Source organism: Crassostrea angulata, chromosome 10 (genome assembly GCF_025612915.1).
Source record: "Crassostrea angulata isolate pt1a10 chromosome 10, ASM2561291v2, whole genome shotgun sequence".
Taxonomy (NCBI): domain Eukaryota; kingdom Metazoa; phylum Mollusca; class Bivalvia; order Ostreida; family Ostreidae; genus Magallana; species Magallana angulata.
This window is the reverse complement of record NC_069120.1, coordinates 8,207,818-8,228,050: the sequence shown is the minus strand read 5'-3', so window position 1 is coordinate 8,228,050 and position 20,233 is coordinate 8,207,818. Positions and strand designations below refer to the sequence as shown.

At 33.6% G+C, this 20,233-nt stretch overlaps 3 protein-coding genes across 3 annotated transcripts; 1 reads left to right on the top strand and 2 right to left on the bottom strand.

The window, feature by feature from the left end:
* The first annotated feature begins 206 nt into the window (after window positions 1-206).
* LOC128166770 (trafficking protein particle complex subunit 5-like) lies at window positions 207-8,442 on the top strand. Its single transcript, XM_052832136.1, has 7 exons — window positions 207-356; window positions 1,941-2,029; window positions 5,000-5,126; window positions 5,450-5,507; window positions 5,827-5,886; window positions 7,441-7,505; window positions 8,234-8,442. Exons 1-7 carry the CDS (start codon window positions 291-293, stop codon window positions 8,321-8,323), a joined length of 555 nt encoding a protein of 184 aa, XP_052688096.1. The 5' UTR covers window positions 207-290; the 3' UTR covers window positions 8,324-8,442.
* LOC128166769 (cell division cycle protein 20 homolog) lies at window positions 8,386-13,355 on the bottom strand. Its single transcript, XM_052832135.1, has 10 exons — window positions 13,229-13,355; window positions 12,532-12,854; window positions 12,059-12,322; window positions 11,756-11,887; window positions 11,378-11,574; window positions 11,057-11,151; window positions 10,676-10,910; window positions 10,243-10,368; window positions 9,738-9,855; window positions 8,386-9,357 (listed from the first exon to the last, which is right to left on the bottom strand). The coding sequence occupies exons 2-10, from the start codon at window positions 12,752-12,754 to the stop codon at window positions 9,173-9,175; spliced, it is 1,575 nt and encodes a 524-aa protein (XP_052688095.1). The 5' UTR covers window positions 12,755-12,854; window positions 13,229-13,355; the 3' UTR covers window positions 8,386-9,172.
* Window positions 13,356-18,114: 4,759 nt separating this feature from the next.
* LOC128167578 (beta-1,3-galactosyltransferase brn-like) lies at window positions 18,115-19,409 on the bottom strand. Its single transcript, XM_052833373.1, has one exon. The coding sequence runs from the start codon at window positions 19,383-19,385 to the stop codon at window positions 18,153-18,155; it is 1,233 nt and encodes a 410-aa protein (XP_052689333.1). The 5' UTR covers window positions 19,386-19,409; the 3' UTR covers window positions 18,115-18,152.
* Window positions 19,410-20,233: the final 824 nt, after the last annotated feature.

Below are 20,233 nucleotides of genomic sequence, written 5' to 3'. Positions count from 1 at the left end.
TTAGAGAGAGAGAGAGAGAGAGAGAGAGAGAGAGAGAGAGAGAGAGAGAGAGAGAGAGAGAGAGAGAGAGAGAGAGAGAGAGAGAGAGAGAGAGAGAGAGAGAGAGAGAGAGAGAGAGAGAGAGAGAGAGAAGAGGAGAGAGGAGAGGAGAGAGAGAGAGCATCTGGGATACCTCGGACTTTCATCAGAAAACATTGTGAAAAGTCCGAGGTTTTCCGGGTGATAAGAGGATCCGCCCATCTGTCAGCTCAAAGTGAAAGTGAAACTGGAAGTGTCCACAAAGAATAAATATGGCGTCGATAAACAAGCAGAAAACTAGTATACTGGACAAACCTCTGGGAAAAGGGAAGCCGGAGGTAATATCCACTTGTCTAAATTCATGTTTGTAAATGACTAGGATTAAAATCTAGTTATGTGGTAGAAATATGACCAAGCATCACTTTAGTCTGTCGGCAAAAGATGCTGATGCCATCAGTCATGGGTCTCTACAGTACCGTACATGGAATTGATTTTATTGTGTTTGCACTGACTGCTAAATTGATATTCTTAAGTAAAGTATTAATTGAATAACTGTGTTACCTGTATCTGTATTTGGAAAGATGTTAATTGAGATAAAAGGAAAAAAATTAAGGGATATAAAGTCAGGGACGTATAACTGTATACTTGTTTCTACCATATCGCGGGTTCTATGGTATCGCGGTATTTCTGGTTAGTATATATATATAGTATATATATATAGTAGCACACGCTGAAATTGACATTTGACGTCGAGATATTTCTAGACATAGTAAACAGAGGCACGCTGAACATCACTGAAGTATATTAAAGAGGAATCTTACAATAACATTAGTTTTTGGAAATATTTCCGTATTGATAGATTTTTCGACAAAATACTAGTATATACGTCCCTGATAAAATGAAAATTTAGGCTGTAACCTTAATCCACACTGGCTTGTTTAGAGAAGAAAAAAAAACATCGTTAAAAAAGTAGGTACATCGGAGGATAAAATACCTCCCAGGTTCCAACATTTTTAAAGAATTTTTTTCTACACAAGCCCCTGTGTTTAATCTACACACACTCATGCACCAAAACTGTGACTGATATGGTTAAGATGCTATCTTAAACATGTCAATATGATGGCGAGTACAGATACAGTCAGTATAATATAAACAATGTTCACCATTTTCCATATGAACACAACATAATGATTTACAATAGAACAATGGACAATTTTACAATATGTACAAATGTACAATAGATACAATTTTTTTGATTGGTGTACAAAGAAATAGCGGAGAAAATGCAACCACACAGCATCATTACGTATGTCATAGAATCATTTGGTAGATGCTGATCCTCCTATTTCTACTGAGTTTACTTTAACAACATATTTTTGATCTTGCTTAGGTTTGTTTTAGTTTTGAAAAAAAATTGAAGGATTATTATTCTCATACTTGTAGCTTTAAAAAGAATCTGCAATATTTAAAACACATTTTTTAAAATTGATCAGGCAGCCATTTTTGATGATTGACCACTGAGAAAGAAGGACTTTTTTAATGGAGTCAAATGATAACTTAAATTGTTTAGATTTGGCTTATAGTATTTCCTGTGCATTAGTCCATAGAACTCAATTCACTCAGTATAAGTATTCCAATACCTTAATTAATTGCTGAATTATTAACCTTCATTCTGGTATATATGTGTTGCTTTTTTTCTGGAGATATTTTTCAGTTTGAACAACTTTGTTTATAAGTATTTTTATCTATGCTCATATGCACAAAGTTTATGAGTTTTTCTTTGTAATTCTGGAAAAAAATTATTAACACATATGCTTGCTATTTATATAACAAGGTACATGTATTTCAGATATAATTTCTTTTTCCTACAGTGTGTTGCCATGTTCATCTGAAATACTCAGTATTTTCCTGTTTGATTTCAGATAAATGCAGCCACCTTTGCGCTGCTCTTCTCAGAGATGGTACAGTACTGCCAAAATCGAGTCTACAGTGTATCAGAACTTCAAACAAAGTAGGTGATTTATTATCCCTTTTTTCCTTATGCTACGTGTTGCAGAGGAGATATAGCATTGCTAACTGTGTACATGTATGAGGGTGTGTAAAGTATATATATATTATATTATATAGCTCCCCATCTCACAAAGACTTGGTGTTATTTCATGCTTACCAAAAGGTGATAAGCCTAGACAATTTTTAAAAAATTGGCGACCAATTACTCTTTTAAATGTATTGTATAAAATTATTTCAGGATGTATAAGCTTGAGAATAAAAAAAGTCCTAGACTCGCTGATATCAGATACACAGTCTGGCTTTCTAAAGGGTAGATACATAGGGGAAAACACTATATAGATTTATCTATGATATAATGTCTTATACTGAATTTAAAATTATTCCAGGTCTTTTAGTTCTTATAGATTTTGAAAAAGCCTTTGACTCAATGTCTTGGTCTTTTATATATAAAGTTCTAGAGTTTTTTGGTTTTGGAGACAATATTATACAGTGGATAAAGATTTTAAACACTAATTTTACGGCCACTATATTACAGAGTGGCTTTTTATCAAAAAATTTGATATACAGAGGGGTTGTAGACAAGGAGACCCTGTTGCTCCATATTTATTTATCCTATGTGCTGAGATCCTTGCAATGCTGATTAAGCAAAACAAGGACATAAAGGGTATTTGTATAAATAACAAAGAACACAAAATATCACAATATGCAGATGACACTTCACTAGTCCTTGATGGTTCACCTAAATCTCTTTTTGCAGCTTTAGATACAATTGATTTTTATTCCAGTTTTTCTGGCTTGAAGATAAATACTTGTAAGACAAAAATAATTTGGATTGGTTCCAAAAAATTTTCTGATCAAGTCTATCATCATACAAGATGGAAATTGGATTGGGGATCTACAACCTTTAATCTTTTAGGTATTCAGTTTTCAGTTGATCTTAAAGAAATTATAGATATTAATTTTGGGCTTCAAATCCCAAAAATTTCTGCACTCATTGAACAGTGGAAAAGAAGAATTCTTACTCCTATTGGCAGAGTTACTGTTATTAAAAGTTTGCTTATCCCAAAATTAAACCATTTATTTATTTCACTGCCTACTCCAAAAAGGGAGACAATTTTATACCTATATAAATGTATCTTTGAATTTTTGTGGAAATCTAAGGTAGATAAAGTTAAGAGATCAATTATAACACAAGACTATTTTTCAGGGGGTATAAAAATGGTGGATATAAACAACTTTATTACAGCCCTTAAATGTTCATGAATAAAAAGGTTAACAAAATCATATAAACCTTGGATGGATATTTTTTACACCATCAATGGACATGATTTTTTACAGAAATTATATGATTTTGGAGACACTTTTGTATTGGAATGTCTACATAAAGAAAACAATGCTTTTTGGAAAGATGTTCTCTATTCTTGGTCATGTTATATAAAAACTATTAATAACCACCCAACCATTAAAGACAACATTTTAAATGTTCCAGTATGGTATAATTCCAATATAAAAGTAGCCAACAACAAAACAATCTTTTATAAATCCTGGTATAAAAGGTAGTGCAAGATTTTCTTGATGAGGATTGTAATGTTTTAGCTTTTGATGTATTTAAACGCATATATAACCTCAATGACATATGTATTATGCAATATAATAGCATTACAACATCAATTTTTAAATATTTGAAACTATTATCTATTCTGTAAAAAGAATTCCTAATCCATGTATGCCAGTTTTTTTGCAACCTGTTTTAATATCAGAAAAATGTACCAAAATTATTTACAACTATTTGAATGAGAAAGATGATGTACCAACTGCTATAAATAAATGGAGGACAGAACTAACTCCATATGGTGTTGATGATATTTCAGTAAATGATGTTTTTAAGATTTGTTTTAAAACAACTCATGATTCTTCTGTTCAGTGGTTACAGTTTAGAATTTTACACAGAATTCTTCCAGTTGGGTATTACCTTAAAAAAATTAATATCAAGTCTTTAGACAGCTGTGGATTTTGTAAGAAAAATGTAGAAACCATAGTCCATGTTTTTTTTTCTTGTGATATTATACATACTCTGTGGAGTGAACTGAGTCTTCATATTTACAGAAAGACTTCTGAAAGGATTGGGTTTAATGTATTAAATATCATGTTCGGTGAAGCTCCATTAACATGTCATAACAAAGTTATTAATTATATTATTCTATCTATGAAACAATACTTATTTTCTTGTCTGATGTTGAACAAGGTGCCAACACTAATTGGTTTTCTTGGTCATTTAAAGATAAAATATAATGTTGAAAGATATGCTGCAATTCAAAGTTCTAAAGTGCATAAATTTGAAAAACAGTGGGATAGTTGGAAAGAAATATTTGACTAATAACTTTTCTCTTTGTCTCTTATTTGTTTTATGTTTTGTTTTTTCTTTCTTGTGTATTATGAACTTTACAACAATTTTTTTCTTTTCCTGACTTTTTTGTTTTTTGTTGTTATTTGTTATTACTTTTTTTTTTCAAGCAAGTAACCACTGCTTAGCGCAATTAAAAAAAATTATTATTTAAAATATGATGGCGAGTGTGTGAGTTGGTGTGTTTGTGTGTGGCTTTTGAGGGTGTAATTATGTGTATGCTTGTATTTCAAAAAATAAATAAATTATAAAAAAAAAAAAAGTATATATATATTAAGCATATATGAGCAATCCTGTCATTTTATAAATTCATAATTGCACTAAGTACATGCACTATTCCTCGCTATATTTAGTACGAAAACTTTAAATCTTATGTGCAAGTTAAATATACAGCACAAAAGTTCAACAAGTTGATATGAATCAATGTATTGCTCAAAAAAAGTATATGCATTTATTGTTCATAAGAAGGCTCCGATTTCAATAATTTCTGGCCTGATAACTGCAATACCTGCAGGGGTTCAACCAATTATTTGAAATTAAAGGTACAGTATTGTTAATAAATTTTAGGTTATCAGAACTAGGACAACATGTGGGCACTCACATGCTTGACCTGCTGTTTGTGAGGGAGAAAGGATATAAAAGGGAAACTAAACTTCTGAACATGCTTCTCTTCATAAAGAACAATTTCTGGAAGGTACTGGTAATTTTATTTTATTTTACTTAGAGCATAAATAAACCATTGAATTATTAAATTGATATATTGTACAAATATTGACTGGGGTTGAGGGCAACATTCATTATGTGAGTGCCTAATTGGAGCAAAGGGAAATATTCTTACCCTCAAGAGCAATCTTATAATTAATGTCGCCTGAAAATATAATAAATATTGACTCTACTGTATATTTAGTACTGAATTTAACATCAGGATATATTGTCCAATATAGAAGGTGGCATTAAAGAATTTAAGGTATTCATCACAACGTCATTATTTGATTTTTTATTATTATTTTTTGACAGACATTGTTTGGAAAGGAGGCAGATCGTTTAGAACATTCCAATGATGACGAAAAAACATGTATCCTTTGGATTTCAATATTTTTCGCTTTTTTTCATTAACTACCGGACCAACCTTGACCAAACTTGATGTGCAACATGTGATCTTCACCTCCCAAGGGCCAAAAATTAAGTGTAAAACTAGAAGTTCCTAAAATGTTTATTTAAAAATCCTCTCTCCTACTTTTAATTTCTTATAGTCACACTCAGGCTTGAGGGCCTCTTTTGAATGGCTGGAGATTTTTGAGATACAGAAGTTAAGTTTTATTAACCCGGTAATTGTTTGCAATTTTTATTTCCAAACAAGGAGACAGCAATTATTAAAACTTAACATTTAATAGATTATATAATTGAAACAGAACATTTAGTCAATAGATACATATCTGTTCCAAAAGATAAAGGTAAGTTTTATTTTAAAGATTAATTTTGGCAAGTATACATACATTAGCAAAATATATAAACTAAATATAAATAGACCTACACTATCAAAACAAAAATTCTGATAGGTGCACATATGTAGACTCCAAAGTCTGATGGTCACACCAAAGTCCGATGGTCATGCTAAAGTCTGATGGTTTACGCTAAAGTCTGATGGCCTGCCATGCCAAAGTCTGATGTCATCAGAATATATTTACATTCCAAATAATTTTTGCATGTAAAGTGTATGAAAAGCTACTGCAGTTATAAGACTGTAACACACACAGGGTACTCAAAGGTTAGAATGACTAGTTTTATTATGACATCACGAACGTTGAACGCTGTAAAATGCAACGTCACAAGCGAGAATCAAAGTTCACGCTTGTGGCTGTTACAGTGGCTCTTCCATTAATTTGAACTTACCCTTAGGATAAAACAGAAATTTTGACGTTTAAATCACATTTGCAGACAAGGCAAGAAGTTTTAAAAAATGTAAATATAAGCATTGAATCATTTTTTTGGGAAAGATATAGTCTCATAACTGCAGCGGTGTGTGCATACAAATTTTCATAACGCGCTAGCGCGCGTTATTCAATTTGTATGCACACACCGCTGCAGTTATGAGACTATATCTTTCAAAAAATAATGATTCAATGCTTAAATGTTTGTTACACCACGTCATGGTGATGTCATTGGTGACGTGAAAACTTTTAAAAATGATAGTGAAAGAAAGATCTTTACAGTAGAGTACTCAGATTACTAGTTACATAGTTTATGTTGACCTAATATGGTTTAAACATATTAGGTCAACTACAAACCATGTAACGATTTTATCTTACCGACTGCCTTTGTATAAATGGCAAATAATGAATAACAACAATAAAAAGTTAGGTTTTATAAGTTTTAATTTGGGTAAAAAATCTGATGTCATAATACTGTAAGAATGACGTCATAATGCTCAAAGGGAGTACATGTAATATTTTCTACTGACTATGTATGGTATATACCTGGTATCTGCATGACAACTGTTAGCCAATTTTGCTAGATTTTAGCAGGAGGCTAGGTATAACATACATGTAATATTACAATTTTATTGTGACAAATGATGAATAAAGAGGACAATATTTGTGCTAGAAGTTAATTTAAAACCATTGGGCTTTGGTGTATCATACCATCGGGCTTTGGGGACTGCATGTGGTCCTTTGGACTCTAGCGTGTCAAACCTTTGGGGTTTGGTGTTTCACATTATTGGGTTTTGGTCTGATCATCAGACTTTAGAGTACCATCAAATTTGGAGTCCTACACATGCAAACTTCATTCATTTATTCATGTAAAAGCACTCATAACATACAGTGCTGTATTTTAAAAACTGTTCTTAAATCTAGTCCAAGGCAAAACAAATTTAATATGTTCTAATTCTTTCAAATGGCTATTTTAAGGTAATTTAAACCAAGCTTTTCAGCAATTAAGTCATGGAAGGTACCAAGCTGGATATATAAAAAATAAGATTCAGTCAACTCAGTATTTTCTTTTCACAGGGAAACTTAACTGTGCAGCGTTCACAGCGGGTATAATAGAGGCTGTATTAAATGGAGCAAATTTTGTAAGTTCCTTCTCAGAATTGTATTGAAAGTACTCATTTTTTATGATATATTTACTTATTTCGGAACAAAATCAACAATGGTAAAAAATGTTTCATTGGTGAAGAACACTAATTGTATTTTGGGTACAAAATTTAGGATAAAAAAGAATCTTAAAGGGACTTGGACACTATTTTAGATCAAAATTTTCTTTTTCTTTTATTATGTATCAAATGGTTTTACTTGCTCATTTTGAATGATTGACCAAAATTTGAATGTTAAAAGTCAAGTTATAAGAGAGATACAGAGTTAAGAAATCATTGTTATGTAAACAAAGCTTGAGTCTTATATTTTTTTTACAAATCATATAAATTATGGAATTACCATTTTTTTTTTTAACAAATGACTCATGGCAAACAAGTTAAACTGATTCAATGTGTTCATAGATAATATGATAAACAGATAATAGCAACATTTGATTGAGACTTAAACCAATAAAACACATATCTAAACCATAGCAAAGCTCCAGCTTTGTTTACAAAACAAAGATTTTCAAACTACGCATCTTGCTTATAAATCAATATTTGACTTTCAAATTTTGACAAAGCATTAAAAGTACCCATATTAACCATTCTAAACATTAAAACTGGTAAAATAAAATTAAAAATTTTGAGCTCAAATCGTGTCCAAGTACCTTTAAAGGTTTGTTTGGTTTTTTTTCATTTAATTGATCTTATGTATTCTCTTACAGCCAGCAAAAGTGACAGCGCATTGGCATAAAGGAACAACATTTATGATAGAATTCGATGAATCTGTTTTGGCCAGAGATAAAATGGTGTGATGCAGTTTAAAGAGACACAATATTTTATGTACGGTATATCAAAGACCTTGAAAAACAACATATGAATGCTTTCAAAACTTTATTGATCACTAATAATAATAATAAATATGACTCCATAATTGTTTGTAACATTTTGTTCTTAAACAAATTATACCCAATTTGAGGTCCACAAAAAGAGGTCTTCAAATCAGTCAGACAAAACACCAGCTGTAACAAAATGGGGGACCCACAGTGCAGACATACATGTAATAGCTCATTAATAACAAAATATTTAATAATATCTGATTTGTAAATAGTAATGATCTTACAAAGTAAAAACTAACTGCATATGGTATAGATGAAATATACAAATAAGCTTTAATAGCGTTGAATTCTAATTCATTCACAAATAGTTTCATAAATCTTTTTTTTTTTTTTTTTGGCTTCTTTGTTGAATATATATTTATTTCATTAACAAGACAACATTCTTATAAATCCCATCTCAGTAATCAAATAAATATCACATTCAACAAACAAACCCAGTTGATAATAAGTGAACTCTCAAGTTTTCATTATTCAATACTTTATATATGTATTAAGCACCCTTTTTAATATATGTACATGTGATCATACATGTATTTAATAATTTTACAATGAGAATCATGATTAATATTGTAAAACAAGCTATTAAAAGATTTACTAGTTTTAGAAATCATGAACAAAGAATGAAACGAACACAAAATAAAGTAATACCAGATATGATATTGCAGAGTTGTCGCAACGAACACAAAAAATAATGACTCTCACTTTTCACAATGTCTTTCATATAAAACACTCACAACCACACACAATCCTGTACGAGACTCGTCACTATCTTATTGAGGTCATGGAGAACACACTCTTTTTGTCTTTAGTGACAGCCGTTTTCTGGGCAGCCTTCTTTTGTTCGTCAAGTGTGAAACATTTCCAGATTCGGAGCGTCTCATCTGCTCCTGCCGATACTACAGTCTGACAGTCAGGGGACATCGCCATGTGCAACACTCGCGCAGTGTGACCTAGAAAGCAAAATCTTACAATAAAGCTTTATGAAAACTGTAATGCAGATTATTAGTACTGAGGAGAAATCATACATTTGACTTTAAAATTTATACCTCTACAGATATTGCTTATTCTTAAATAAGGATTTATTTTAAAAATTAAATACCTACAAAATTTTCAGTGGCATAGATTTAACATGTAAATATTAAGAAAAAAAAGATATATTCGTGGAAGAATGGTACATGTAACTGCTACAAATACCATAATTTTTGATTTGAAAAAGACTTGAAATATATATCTTTGACAGGGCATTCTAATTTATATGCACATGATTTGATAGTGTCAGTCTTAATTCACAGATTACATTGAATATGTAAGTTGTTATTCAGCAAGTTACCTGATAACTCGGACACCTTGGTCATCGTGGGGTACTTCCAGATGGTCAGCTGATTCAGAGCAAACCCATGACTAGAGATCAGTTCTTTATAATGCTTACACCATAACAGAGCACACACCTGGAAAATTCACAACATGAAGCACATAATTCAATCAGTTAATATTTTGGAGTACATGTACTGTATTAACAACCAAAAGGTATCAAAACAAAGTATTGCCAAAAAGAAATAATGCATTGGATTTCAGGCCAAAAAAGTTCAAAATTATGATGCAGACAGGTAATTTATGCTTTTATTGCAAGATTTGCAAAGGGGAATAGATCAATTTTCATATTTTAGTTTGAAATTAAAAATTGAGTTATTCCCCGTTTCGATATGGCAATAAAATTGATCCATGCTGCCGCATTTGACCTGGTGTCGCTGTGTCTGAAAACCAATGCATTCATCTTTTGTGGCCTAATGAAAATTAACCTGTATGAATAAATAAAATACTGCATATCCACTTACCTGTGACTTGGTGTCTACACTGTCCACACACTGTCCCGTGCTACAGTTCCAGAACCGGATGTGTCGGTCTGCTGTCCCTCCCCCACTGGCCAGGAGGTGGGGCTGCCAGGGACACCAAGCCAATGCCTACAAATCAAATCCAACAGTATGAATAGCATTATTCACAGTTTGATTCAATATTTATACATATTTATAATGTTAATAAGAAATATCAATTTATCAAATGACTTGAGAGGCTCTAAAATCTCTATAGAGAGATATTCTTTTAATATAGCTGTACAATCTTAATTAAACTTTTGGGGAAAGAACCTTTCAGAACATTTTTTAAACTCTTTCCTCCAGTTGTATTTGTTCAGAAATAAATGCAACAATAATTCATTAAATAATTTGTAAACACAAATAATTGATGCCATCAAAGAGAAGAAAAAATTACTTTGACAGCAGCTTGGTGTTGGGAGAATGTATGCAGTGGTGTGGTGTTGGTGAGGGGGCTGCCCGGCTGGGCATTCCAGATGTTCAGGAGATTGTCGTTGCCTCCACTGGCCAGGAACTTCCCGTCCGGGGACCACTTCAATCCACACACTTCCTGGGTGTGGCCAAGAAGTGTCCCTACTTGGTGCTCAGCCACACGCACATCATGATGGTGAATGGCTCCGCTACGAGAACCACTGAGGAGAAGACAAGACGTTTTAGAGATTTTATAATTGTATCATCAGTGATTGAATTGATAAAACCTAAGTCATAATAAATAGTTTATTACTAATAAACATTGTACATTTTCTTCTCTTTTAAGATCTGTTTGAAAGAAAATTACCTGCTCAAAATGTATGAATTCCAAGACAAAGCCCCAACTCTGTTGGCATGACCTGTCATATTGCGTAATCGCTTCTTGGCAGCCACATCCCACAACTGTTAAAATTCAAAATTCCAAGGTTAAACAAAAACACTCTCAAAAATTGAAAATAGAAGTTCAAATTTTGTACACAAGATTCATGATCAGACATCCAGTATGTGTTTTCTGTGTTCTTTTTGCCAATGCTTTAGGGAAATAGAGGACACTGAGCCATACTTAATTTATTTTTTTATTATATATTCTGTTTATTATATTTTTTCTATGACCCCCCTATGAACTTACCTGAACTTCCCCATTGCTGGTTCCCAGCGCCAGATAGTTGCCCTCCTTGATCCAGGACACTGCCCCGATGTATTGGTCGGAACTCTCCATCTGTAGCAGCTGGTCAATCTCCCCGGTGGCGGCGTTCCACAGGTAAACACTCCCACCCAGGCACACCGCCAGGAGATTGTTACATGACCAGTCAAGCAGGTTCAGGTCTGAAAATGGATTCAGTTTTCAATCCTTTTATTAAGTCTTGCATGTTTTTGCAAAGAATGCAAGAGTCATCATACAGATAAGTAAATCTTAAGACATGCGTAAGGTGGAGGTGTTTACGTTAAAATATCAGTCTCTTTGAATGTAATCTAAAATGAAATTATCAATAGAGGATTTACTTACAATAATCATCAAGGATGTCTGGAGCATCAAGGATACGCTCTGGAACTTGGGGTATGTGACGTATTGTCTTCTTCACTGAACTAGCAGGTGTTTTGCATGAACTGTACAGAACTCGTAGATTGTTCTGATATCCTAAAACATAATAAATGTACAAATTAGATACAGTCAAGCCATTTTCTACACAAGTAGTTTTCTAATGCTTGATTATGCTATTGGCAATCATTATGAATTCTTTATTCATTGAAAACATTCTAAAATTGTTGAAGATGTCAGTGACCATAATACTAAGAAATTCAGAAGTACCTTCTGGTGCACTAGGTGCCTTGGTCTTGTATGAAATAATTTTGTTGCTAGAAATGTCTGTTCCATTCAAGTTCTCACTCATTACTCTCTGGTACTCTTTCTGTGAAGGACTTAACAAATTGTCTGCTTCCCCACTATTAGCACTGTCTGTGGTGATTTTAAAATGTCCTAGATCAAACTGTGTAGCACTACGATTTGGAATGAATCTGTCTCCACCACTTGGTGTTTTTGGAGCTTTTGATCCTCCCGGTGTCCTTGCTTGATCTTAAAAATCAAATTGAAACAAACATGAATTGGACAATTTCTTATCATATCCTTGTTAAAACAAAGATAGCTTGTAAGGTAAGAAATTGTGTTATGTTGCTAAAATGTGATAAATAAAATATGCATGAAATAGAAAGATATGTAACAGAGAAAAATAATTAGTTTATAATATCTTGAATGATCATTATTAATTAAATTATAAGCATTACTTGAAGATTTGGGTGTTTTAGCATTTGATGGCGTCTTTGGATTGTTGACTGATCTGTTAAGATTCTTCATCGGTGTTTTCGTCGTTGTACTGATGTTGAGAGAGCTGTTGACCGACTGGTTACACTCAGCCTTCCTCTCAAAACGCATGCCTGGTCCTTTGGTAATGGGTCCATCCATCCTCAACACACTGTTCAGCTCATTCTCAAAATTAAAATGGGACATATTGTTGTCACACTTTGTACCTGTTTGCCCCTCTCCTCAGACTGTATATTATCTTATGAAGCACGAGTTATCTTTTAGCTTTCATGCCCACATATTTGTCCTACAAAACACCAAAAATGATTGTTAAACACAGTTTACACCCAGGTTCATTCACTAGGAGTATTATTATTATTCAATATTAACCTACCAGTTTCTATATAAAATGATAAAATATTAATGTATGTAGTGACGGCAGAGACATATATATGTTATATATGTCTCTGGTGACGGTCACCTGTTTGCTTCATATTACTTTCAACCAAAATATAGGCCTACATATTCTATAAATAAAATGCTGCAAACGTAGCAAAGGCAATGCTGATAAAAAGCTGATAAAAATAAAAATATAGGACAAACACGAACATCTGACACATAAATAACAAGTTATGTCTATATTGCAGACCGTAAATCATTTGAATAAACGTTTAAACTTACGTATAGTTGATCGTGTATTCAAAATGTTTTACAAACAATTCGTATGAAATGTCAATATACACACATGCGACAAGTCCTGACAAGATTTGATTGCTTGACAATTCAAGTTTGCCGCCGGCTGATTGGTTAATGCTGAAAAAATTGAACACTTTTCATTGGCTAATTGTTCCCATAACAAACATTTTGTGTTATGGTAGCTCCGATTGGTTCCCTTTTTACCGGAAATACAAGGACAAGTCGTTCTAAAAATATTCCATTTGTGGGTGGGGGGGGGGGCGACTTGATTACTAGTAGTTATATTCGTTATATGTGTCCATGCAAACTAAAATAACTTTCTTACCAAATATGGTGTTTAAAATGTTTAAAGTGTTTAAAAATAATGATCTGCGCCAGCTTAAATCTGCATATCAAACTGACGCGTGTTACTGTTAGTGTTAATTTGCATTATTTATTGCCAAATTATTTTTCTTCATATAAACTTCTTCAATTATTTAAAATCCTCGAAATCAAGAGGGTGTAGCTAAAACGCGGAACAGAAATAGGAACGCGAAGCGATACAGTACGTCGTAGTTGTATGGAAAATATAATATATACATTTGTTATCACTTGCAGTGGCGTCGGAAGCAAATTGAAAGTGGGGGGGGGGGGGGGGGGGGGGGCTAGACTTATCCTCAGAAATCTTGACAAAACCTAATTCCCAAAATCATGAAAATCCTAATCCGTGGGGGGGGGGGGGGGGGGATACTTATAGTTCCAAAAAATGTTCTTACCTACCAACATTTTTTTTTTCCAAATCATGAAATTCCTAATCCGTGGGGGAGGGTTAAGTATACCTATTACTCCAACTTCTCAATATTTCAGTATCTTTTCAAGGTGAATTCTAGATCAATTATGTTTGATGCGAGAAAAAGTGGGGGGGGGGGGGCTGAACCCTCTATTATACTATGTGCCTAATGGTTAGGTATAACTTTGCAAAAAAAGTGGGGGGGGGGGGCTAAGCCCCCCCCCCCCCTAGCCCCCCCCCCCGGTTCCGACGCCTATGACTTGTTAATTACTTAAAAAGGGTAAAAATTGGATAAAAGACGACAGTCTTTATTTAAACTGTTCTTAATAATAAATCGTTAGAAATACGATTTGTTTATCAATTTTTTTTTCTAAAAAATTTTCATCAACTTTGGCATTGCAATTGCATGGGTGTATAAGCGCGAATCGAAACAAAAAAATAATGAAGAGTGCTTTTTCAAATTAAATACTTGTGTTCCTATTTCAATGCCTGCATCTTTGCTGGCCAAGGGTCCGATGGGTTTATTCTCATCTCCCTTAAACACATGTTCGACACCTTTCACAATTACAATAGATCTTGTCTTTAAAACTAGACTATTGTATTTATGCATATAGTGAATAAATAAATAATCACCCTCTACCCCTAACGGTGGACCCCATTTGACCCCTCGAGTGTATGGATTTAACAAAATAAAGTCTCCATTTACTTCAGAATAACACTACTGGCAACTTTAATGCGAGACTACCGTTACTCAAGAGTCAGACTGGTAGCTCTGCAGTACTGTCAGGAAAATTTTGTATTCTATAAATAGAAAATTAGAAAAGGATCTATTGCAAATTAAAAAAAAAAAAGAATTGACCTATATAGGGTCTCCAGGAAAAAAAATCACTTTTGAAAATCAAAGTTTTTTGTTGTTTTTTTATTTCTATCGTACACATTTCTAAATTTGTCGAATATGCACTTTGAACCTATCATATTGCTCATGCAATTTTAATATTAATCTTCAAAGTTGGCTAAAACAGCATTTTCTCAGTAAAATGGTATATTTCTGCATGACGCTAGGCCTAGATATCCTTCAGGACCAGCCTGCCCCTAAAAAAATCTTGGATGTTTTGATAGGTTTTGTTCAAAGGAATGAATTAAGATAGAATATGGGGCAACCCGGCCCTGGGGGTCGAATTTACAAATAAAACCGACAAAAATTTTGGAAACTGATTTCTATCAAAGTGGTTACATCGAAAAGTATATATAAGTCCTGGAGAGCTCAGTAGGTTAGAATCACACATGATGTTTATAGTGACCTGTTCGATTCAATCTGTGCGCATACTTTTTTCTCTCTTTTTTAAATTACACGTAATGAAATTTATAAACACCGATTTATATTTATGCAGAATTGTGCATTTTGTATATTAGACTTCGATCTTCTTCCTTAAATACACATCTGCTAGTTGAATAAAAGATAACGATGGAAAAAGTATATACTCCACAAAATGTAAAAGCAATCAACCGGAACTATATCCTAGAGTGAGCACGCTTTGTTTGAGGATCATTCATTCTGTGTTACTAGAGACAGGTGCCACGTAAAAAAAAAACCGAACAAAAACTGTTGCGTTTGCCTTTCCAGAACTTCTATAGGAAATGGTACAATTGTGGGAGAAGTACTGCAAAGTAGATGCATGCAGTTCATTCTTTGTAAAGAGCGTGTGCATTGGTGAAAATTTAAGCCATAAATGCAGGAAAAAGGTTTATAGATTGGAAAAAAGTGGGGGTGGGTCAGTTCGAGTTTTCCGTCTCCTTGCCATTCCGGCACCAGGTACGTCTCCATATACAAATGATGCAGCTGTTAATACGAAAAAGAGTTCGAACGCCTCGTAAAAATTCTTCAACATCTACAAACATCATGCACTCTTCCTGTATTTCTTTTTGGAAAACTAAGGCGACGTCCATTATTTGTCGCAAAGAGTCAAAGGGTTTGCGACCTTTGAAGTCGCGCCACGCTAGACTTTCGATAGTTGTTAATATGTTCTTGGTTGTAAATAAACGCATATGGAGAACATGTATCATATTATAGAATGCAAGCTGAAAACACAATTTAAAAAAGTTCATAACCCATACTGCTCGGACAACGATTGTGAAACTTTTTTTTTCAATCACTATACATGATGAGATCTAAAAGCTAAGAGTTTATTATGTATGGCATAAAATTAAGAACTGGAACGGAAACCGATATGCTTTTTGTAAAGTCAGAAACCTACACCGACCCTATTGGTCAAGCCTTTTCTTAGATACAAGTGTTCATTGAATTATTCCCCGTTTCCAAAAAAAATACGCTGACAGTGAACACATCGAAAAGAGTATTCATAGAACAATATTTCCTATTTTCACAATTTCCCAAACATTTTCCCCTAGAAGGGTGTCTGTTGAAACACGAAAGCCCGCCGCCTAAATATACGTTGTCCTGAGTTTAGTCAAAATGGCCAAGTTGATATAGCGAAGTTAGTGAACACCACGCACTACGACTACAGACAAGGGACTGTCTGTCTGTCTGTTCAGTACGCGTTTCCCTCTTAACACGGTATAGTGGTCTTACTATTAAATGCGACGTAACAAATAAAATCCTTATGCAAAGAAATCATCACGATATCCTTCTTTCCAAGGCAAACTTTCCGCTATTGACAATGAATTAAAAAACAAATAATACAGTAAGTTTATATATACTTCATGTCGCAGCTTCAATTACTAATCCCCGTGTGGGGGCGTAAACAAGTATATTTTCATAATTAGAGTCACAGTAACATTTTACTTTTTTCGCAACTCTTCTGCCAGTAGTGGTTAACATTTATTGCATGATTTCAAGAAATAAATTCAGTAATGCGAATAGTTGAATACATGTTCAGTTCCACTACAGAATGAATTGGCATTGTGAATCTTTGAAAGATAAGCTGACCAGTTGTGAATGGACTTGTTTCTGAACAGAAATTCCTAACCAACTTTAACCCCTATGCTCTTAAAGTCGTTTACTTAATGCGTCATAGTTTTTCTTAACGTCTATCATTTACTTATTTTAAGAGATGTATATTATTTCCTGCAAGTATCAAAGAGGTCAATTCTTCCTGAATGAATAATATTATTTCATAGAACAAACCAACCTAGCAAGCCACGTTGTACTTAAATCTATTCATCATTATAACACAGTTACATAAAACAGTATTTATGATGCCCAAAAATATGAAGTGACAGATGTAAGGCACGCATTTATAATGTTTTACGTATAATATGTATTTCTAACGAGACCTGTAAGGACTGCGAACGATAGCATTATATAGCCGCCTAACTAAAAGTCATTTTTTAAAAGTTGTCTAATTAAAGTTAATTTTTTATAATAATGTAAAGATTTGGGTATATTTTCATTAAATATAAATGATTTGGTCAAACAAAGAGAGATAACTTTGTATTTTGGGTTAAAATAGCTCATTTTATAATAGAAAATAACGGAAATGTTTTTTAAAACATCTCCCCCCCCCCCCCCCCATCCGTGAAACAAAAATTCCTTTGGAGGGGTTTTAATTATTGTTATTTAGCATATTTTTACCAAAGGGTTTGTTGTTTCACGGGGGGGGGGGGGGACATATGTCTACAGACCGAAATACATTCCAAAAAAAGAATTTTGCTTTGTAAATTTTCGAAAACTAATTAACAGATATGAATTAAAATGAAATTTTACTTTAATATATAACGTAAATATGTTATTATTAAGTTTTTATGCACATATTGGCCGCTAAATAAAATTTTCCTCACTCATAGAGACCGATTTCAATGATCGAAATTTTTTAGACCCCGCGTTAGCAAAACTTTTGTTTAAAAATAAATTATTTGATTATACATTTTATATTGATATAAATTGATTAGGATTTGATTATACTTTTTAGTAGAAAAACTTAGTTTCTGAATATCTGACAGAAATTCCGAAATATTTGGATGTAAAATGTAGGCGGGAAACGGGCGTTAGCGTTCGCAGTTCTATACACACGGAATGCAAGACGCCAATCAATGTAACACAAATAAAGTAACAAAATTGAAAACGACAAAGTTGATATGAATTTTATTGTTTGTTTTATTCGATTATACACAAATTTGAAATTAATTTCGACATACAGCTTGATATTGTTTACAATATTCAATCCAAGTCCGCATCATTGTTTCTGGGGACGACATTCTATGAAATGCTATCGTTTTCCGAAAACTTAGTTTGGGAACAAAGAAGGACATCCAAGTGGGATGAAACATTGAAACAAACCCGTACTGGTTCTTTACTGGGATTCTTAGCTTCTTTGCGACGATTCCTAGATAAGTGTCGTCAAACGGTATAGCTTGAATATAGGGAATGGCCAAAGAAAATCGCTTCACAACATCAGCAGTCATTAGATATGCAAAACCTGCCAGATATTTGGGGTAATTGACAAAGGGATAATCCTCCCACGACACGAACCATTTGGACGTCTTGTCTCTAAACGGTGTGGAGGAAAAGAAAACCTTCCCAAGCATCAATCCAGATTCTCTGAGCGTTGATTTCCTTAATTGTTTAAGATTTTTTAAAATCAAGAACACGTCATCGTCTACGTAAAAGCTAAACTTGGCTTTGGGGCAGTACTGCGCAACCCAGTTTATGCCCATAATCGTTTTAAAGGTGATGTTGGAATAATGGTCCCAAAAATCTTCTTGTACTATGTCCCCATGCTTTAAAGCTTCATTGTCTACTTGTTTCTGAACACCGTGGTTGTAACCTAGAAGGAACACTCTCCGAACTCCTTCATAGTTGTCCACATTACCCCAAGTGTTCCTGATGGTCTGTCGGTTCCTGAAATTTCCTACACTAGATTTGATGACCAGAAGAAGGTATATGGAGGAGTCGTCACAGACGTTCTCTCCGGTATGGATATAACTGAAGTCGTGTGAATTGATGGGTTCGTTTATTATCTTTCTTCCCTCAAGTCGCACTTTTATGAGCTCATCGAAATTTAATTCCAAAGGATAAAGAGAAACCATAAACTTCAGTTTTTTCTTCCGTACATCTGTAATGTTTAAAGGGGGTTTGCACTTAAATAAAACACTGTCTTCTTTCACCTCTTGTATACCTGTTAATCTTATGATGTGAGAGGCGTTCAAAAAAATTGGACATCCTCTTCTTGGACGACCTATCAAAGACAAGTCTGTATGAACATTTTGCAGAAGTCGATAGTTGCTGAAGAGAGCAGAATTTTTCACAATCAGTGGATGTTGAACTTGAAAGACAAGCCAGAAAAGCAATGGAATTAAGACCAATAAGATTGAATTGCATTTTCTGAAAGTTTGCCGAACTCTGCATAGCCTCATATTGCACAAGCAGCAATCTAACTGGTTCTGAAAAAATGATGTTAAGAAATAATATTTACGTTCAAGGCTATCGTTTCTTTTTGCTGAGTATTTTCTTCTGTGTTCTGGGAAAACCAATAAACACAAAATTTTATTGATATTTTCGCTATCTTTATTATAAGTATAGCCACATATGTGGTTTAGAATCGATCAGCATAGGTCTACCAGAGGCAGTTATGCACAGCTTGAGTACCCTTTAGCTCGTATTCCATTTCTGAATATGGGTTCGATTACTATTTTCCACCTCAAGTCGCACTTGTAAGGGTTCTTCAATATTTAATTCACTAGGCCATACTTATCAACTATCAGTCTATTAATTGCTATCAATAAATTATTCATCACTCGACCTCATGGTTGCTGTCAATGAATCAATCATCATTCGACCTCATGATTGCCGTCTATGAATCAATCATCACTTGACCTCATGATTACTGTCAATGAATCAATCATCACTTGACCTTAGATTACTTTCACAGAATCAATTATCACTCTGCCTAATGATTGCCATCTATGAATCAATCATCACTTGACCTTATAATTGCTATTTATGCATCAATCATCACTCGACCTCATGATTGCTATCTATGTATCAATCATCACTCGACCTCATGATTGCTATCTATGAATCAATGATCACTCGACCTCATGATTGCTATCTATGAAACAACTATCACACGACCTTATGATTGCTATCTAAGAATCAATCATCACTCGACCTAATGGTAACTGTCAATGAATCAATCATCACACAGTCTCATGATTGCTGTTATGAACCAATCATTAAACGACCTTAGATAACTTTCACTGAA

Bases quoted from the DNA above. Each gene is read 5' to 3' on its own strand.
- LOC128166770 (XM_052832136.1), top strand. From the start codon at position 291: ATGGCGTCGATAAACAAGCAGAAAACTAGTATACTGGACAAACCTCTG. The intron at 357-1,940 runs GTAATATCCACT...GTTTGATTTCAG, and splicing joins TGGGAAAAGGGAAGCCGGAG to ATAAATGCAGCCACCTTTGC. The intron at 2,030-4,999 runs GTAGGTGATTTA...AATAAATTTTAG, and splicing joins GTATCAGAACTTCAAACAAA to GTTATCAGAACTAGGACAAC.
- LOC128167578 (XM_052833373.1), bottom strand. From the start codon at position 19,385: ATGAGGCTATGCAGAGTTCGGCAAACTTTCAGAAAATGCAATTCAATC.
- LOC128166769 (XM_052832135.1), bottom strand. From the start codon at position 12,754: ATGTCCCATTTTAATTTTGAGAATGAGCTGAACAGTGTGTTGAGGATG. The intron at 10,369-10,675 runs GTAATTTTTTCT...TTTGATTTGTAG, and splicing joins AACACCAAGCTGCTGTCAAA to GCATTGGCTTGGTGTCCCTG. The intron at 9,358-9,737 runs GTAACTTGCTGA...TTTGCTTTCTAG, and splicing joins CAAGGTGTCCGAGTTATCAG to GTCACACTGCGCGAGTGTTG.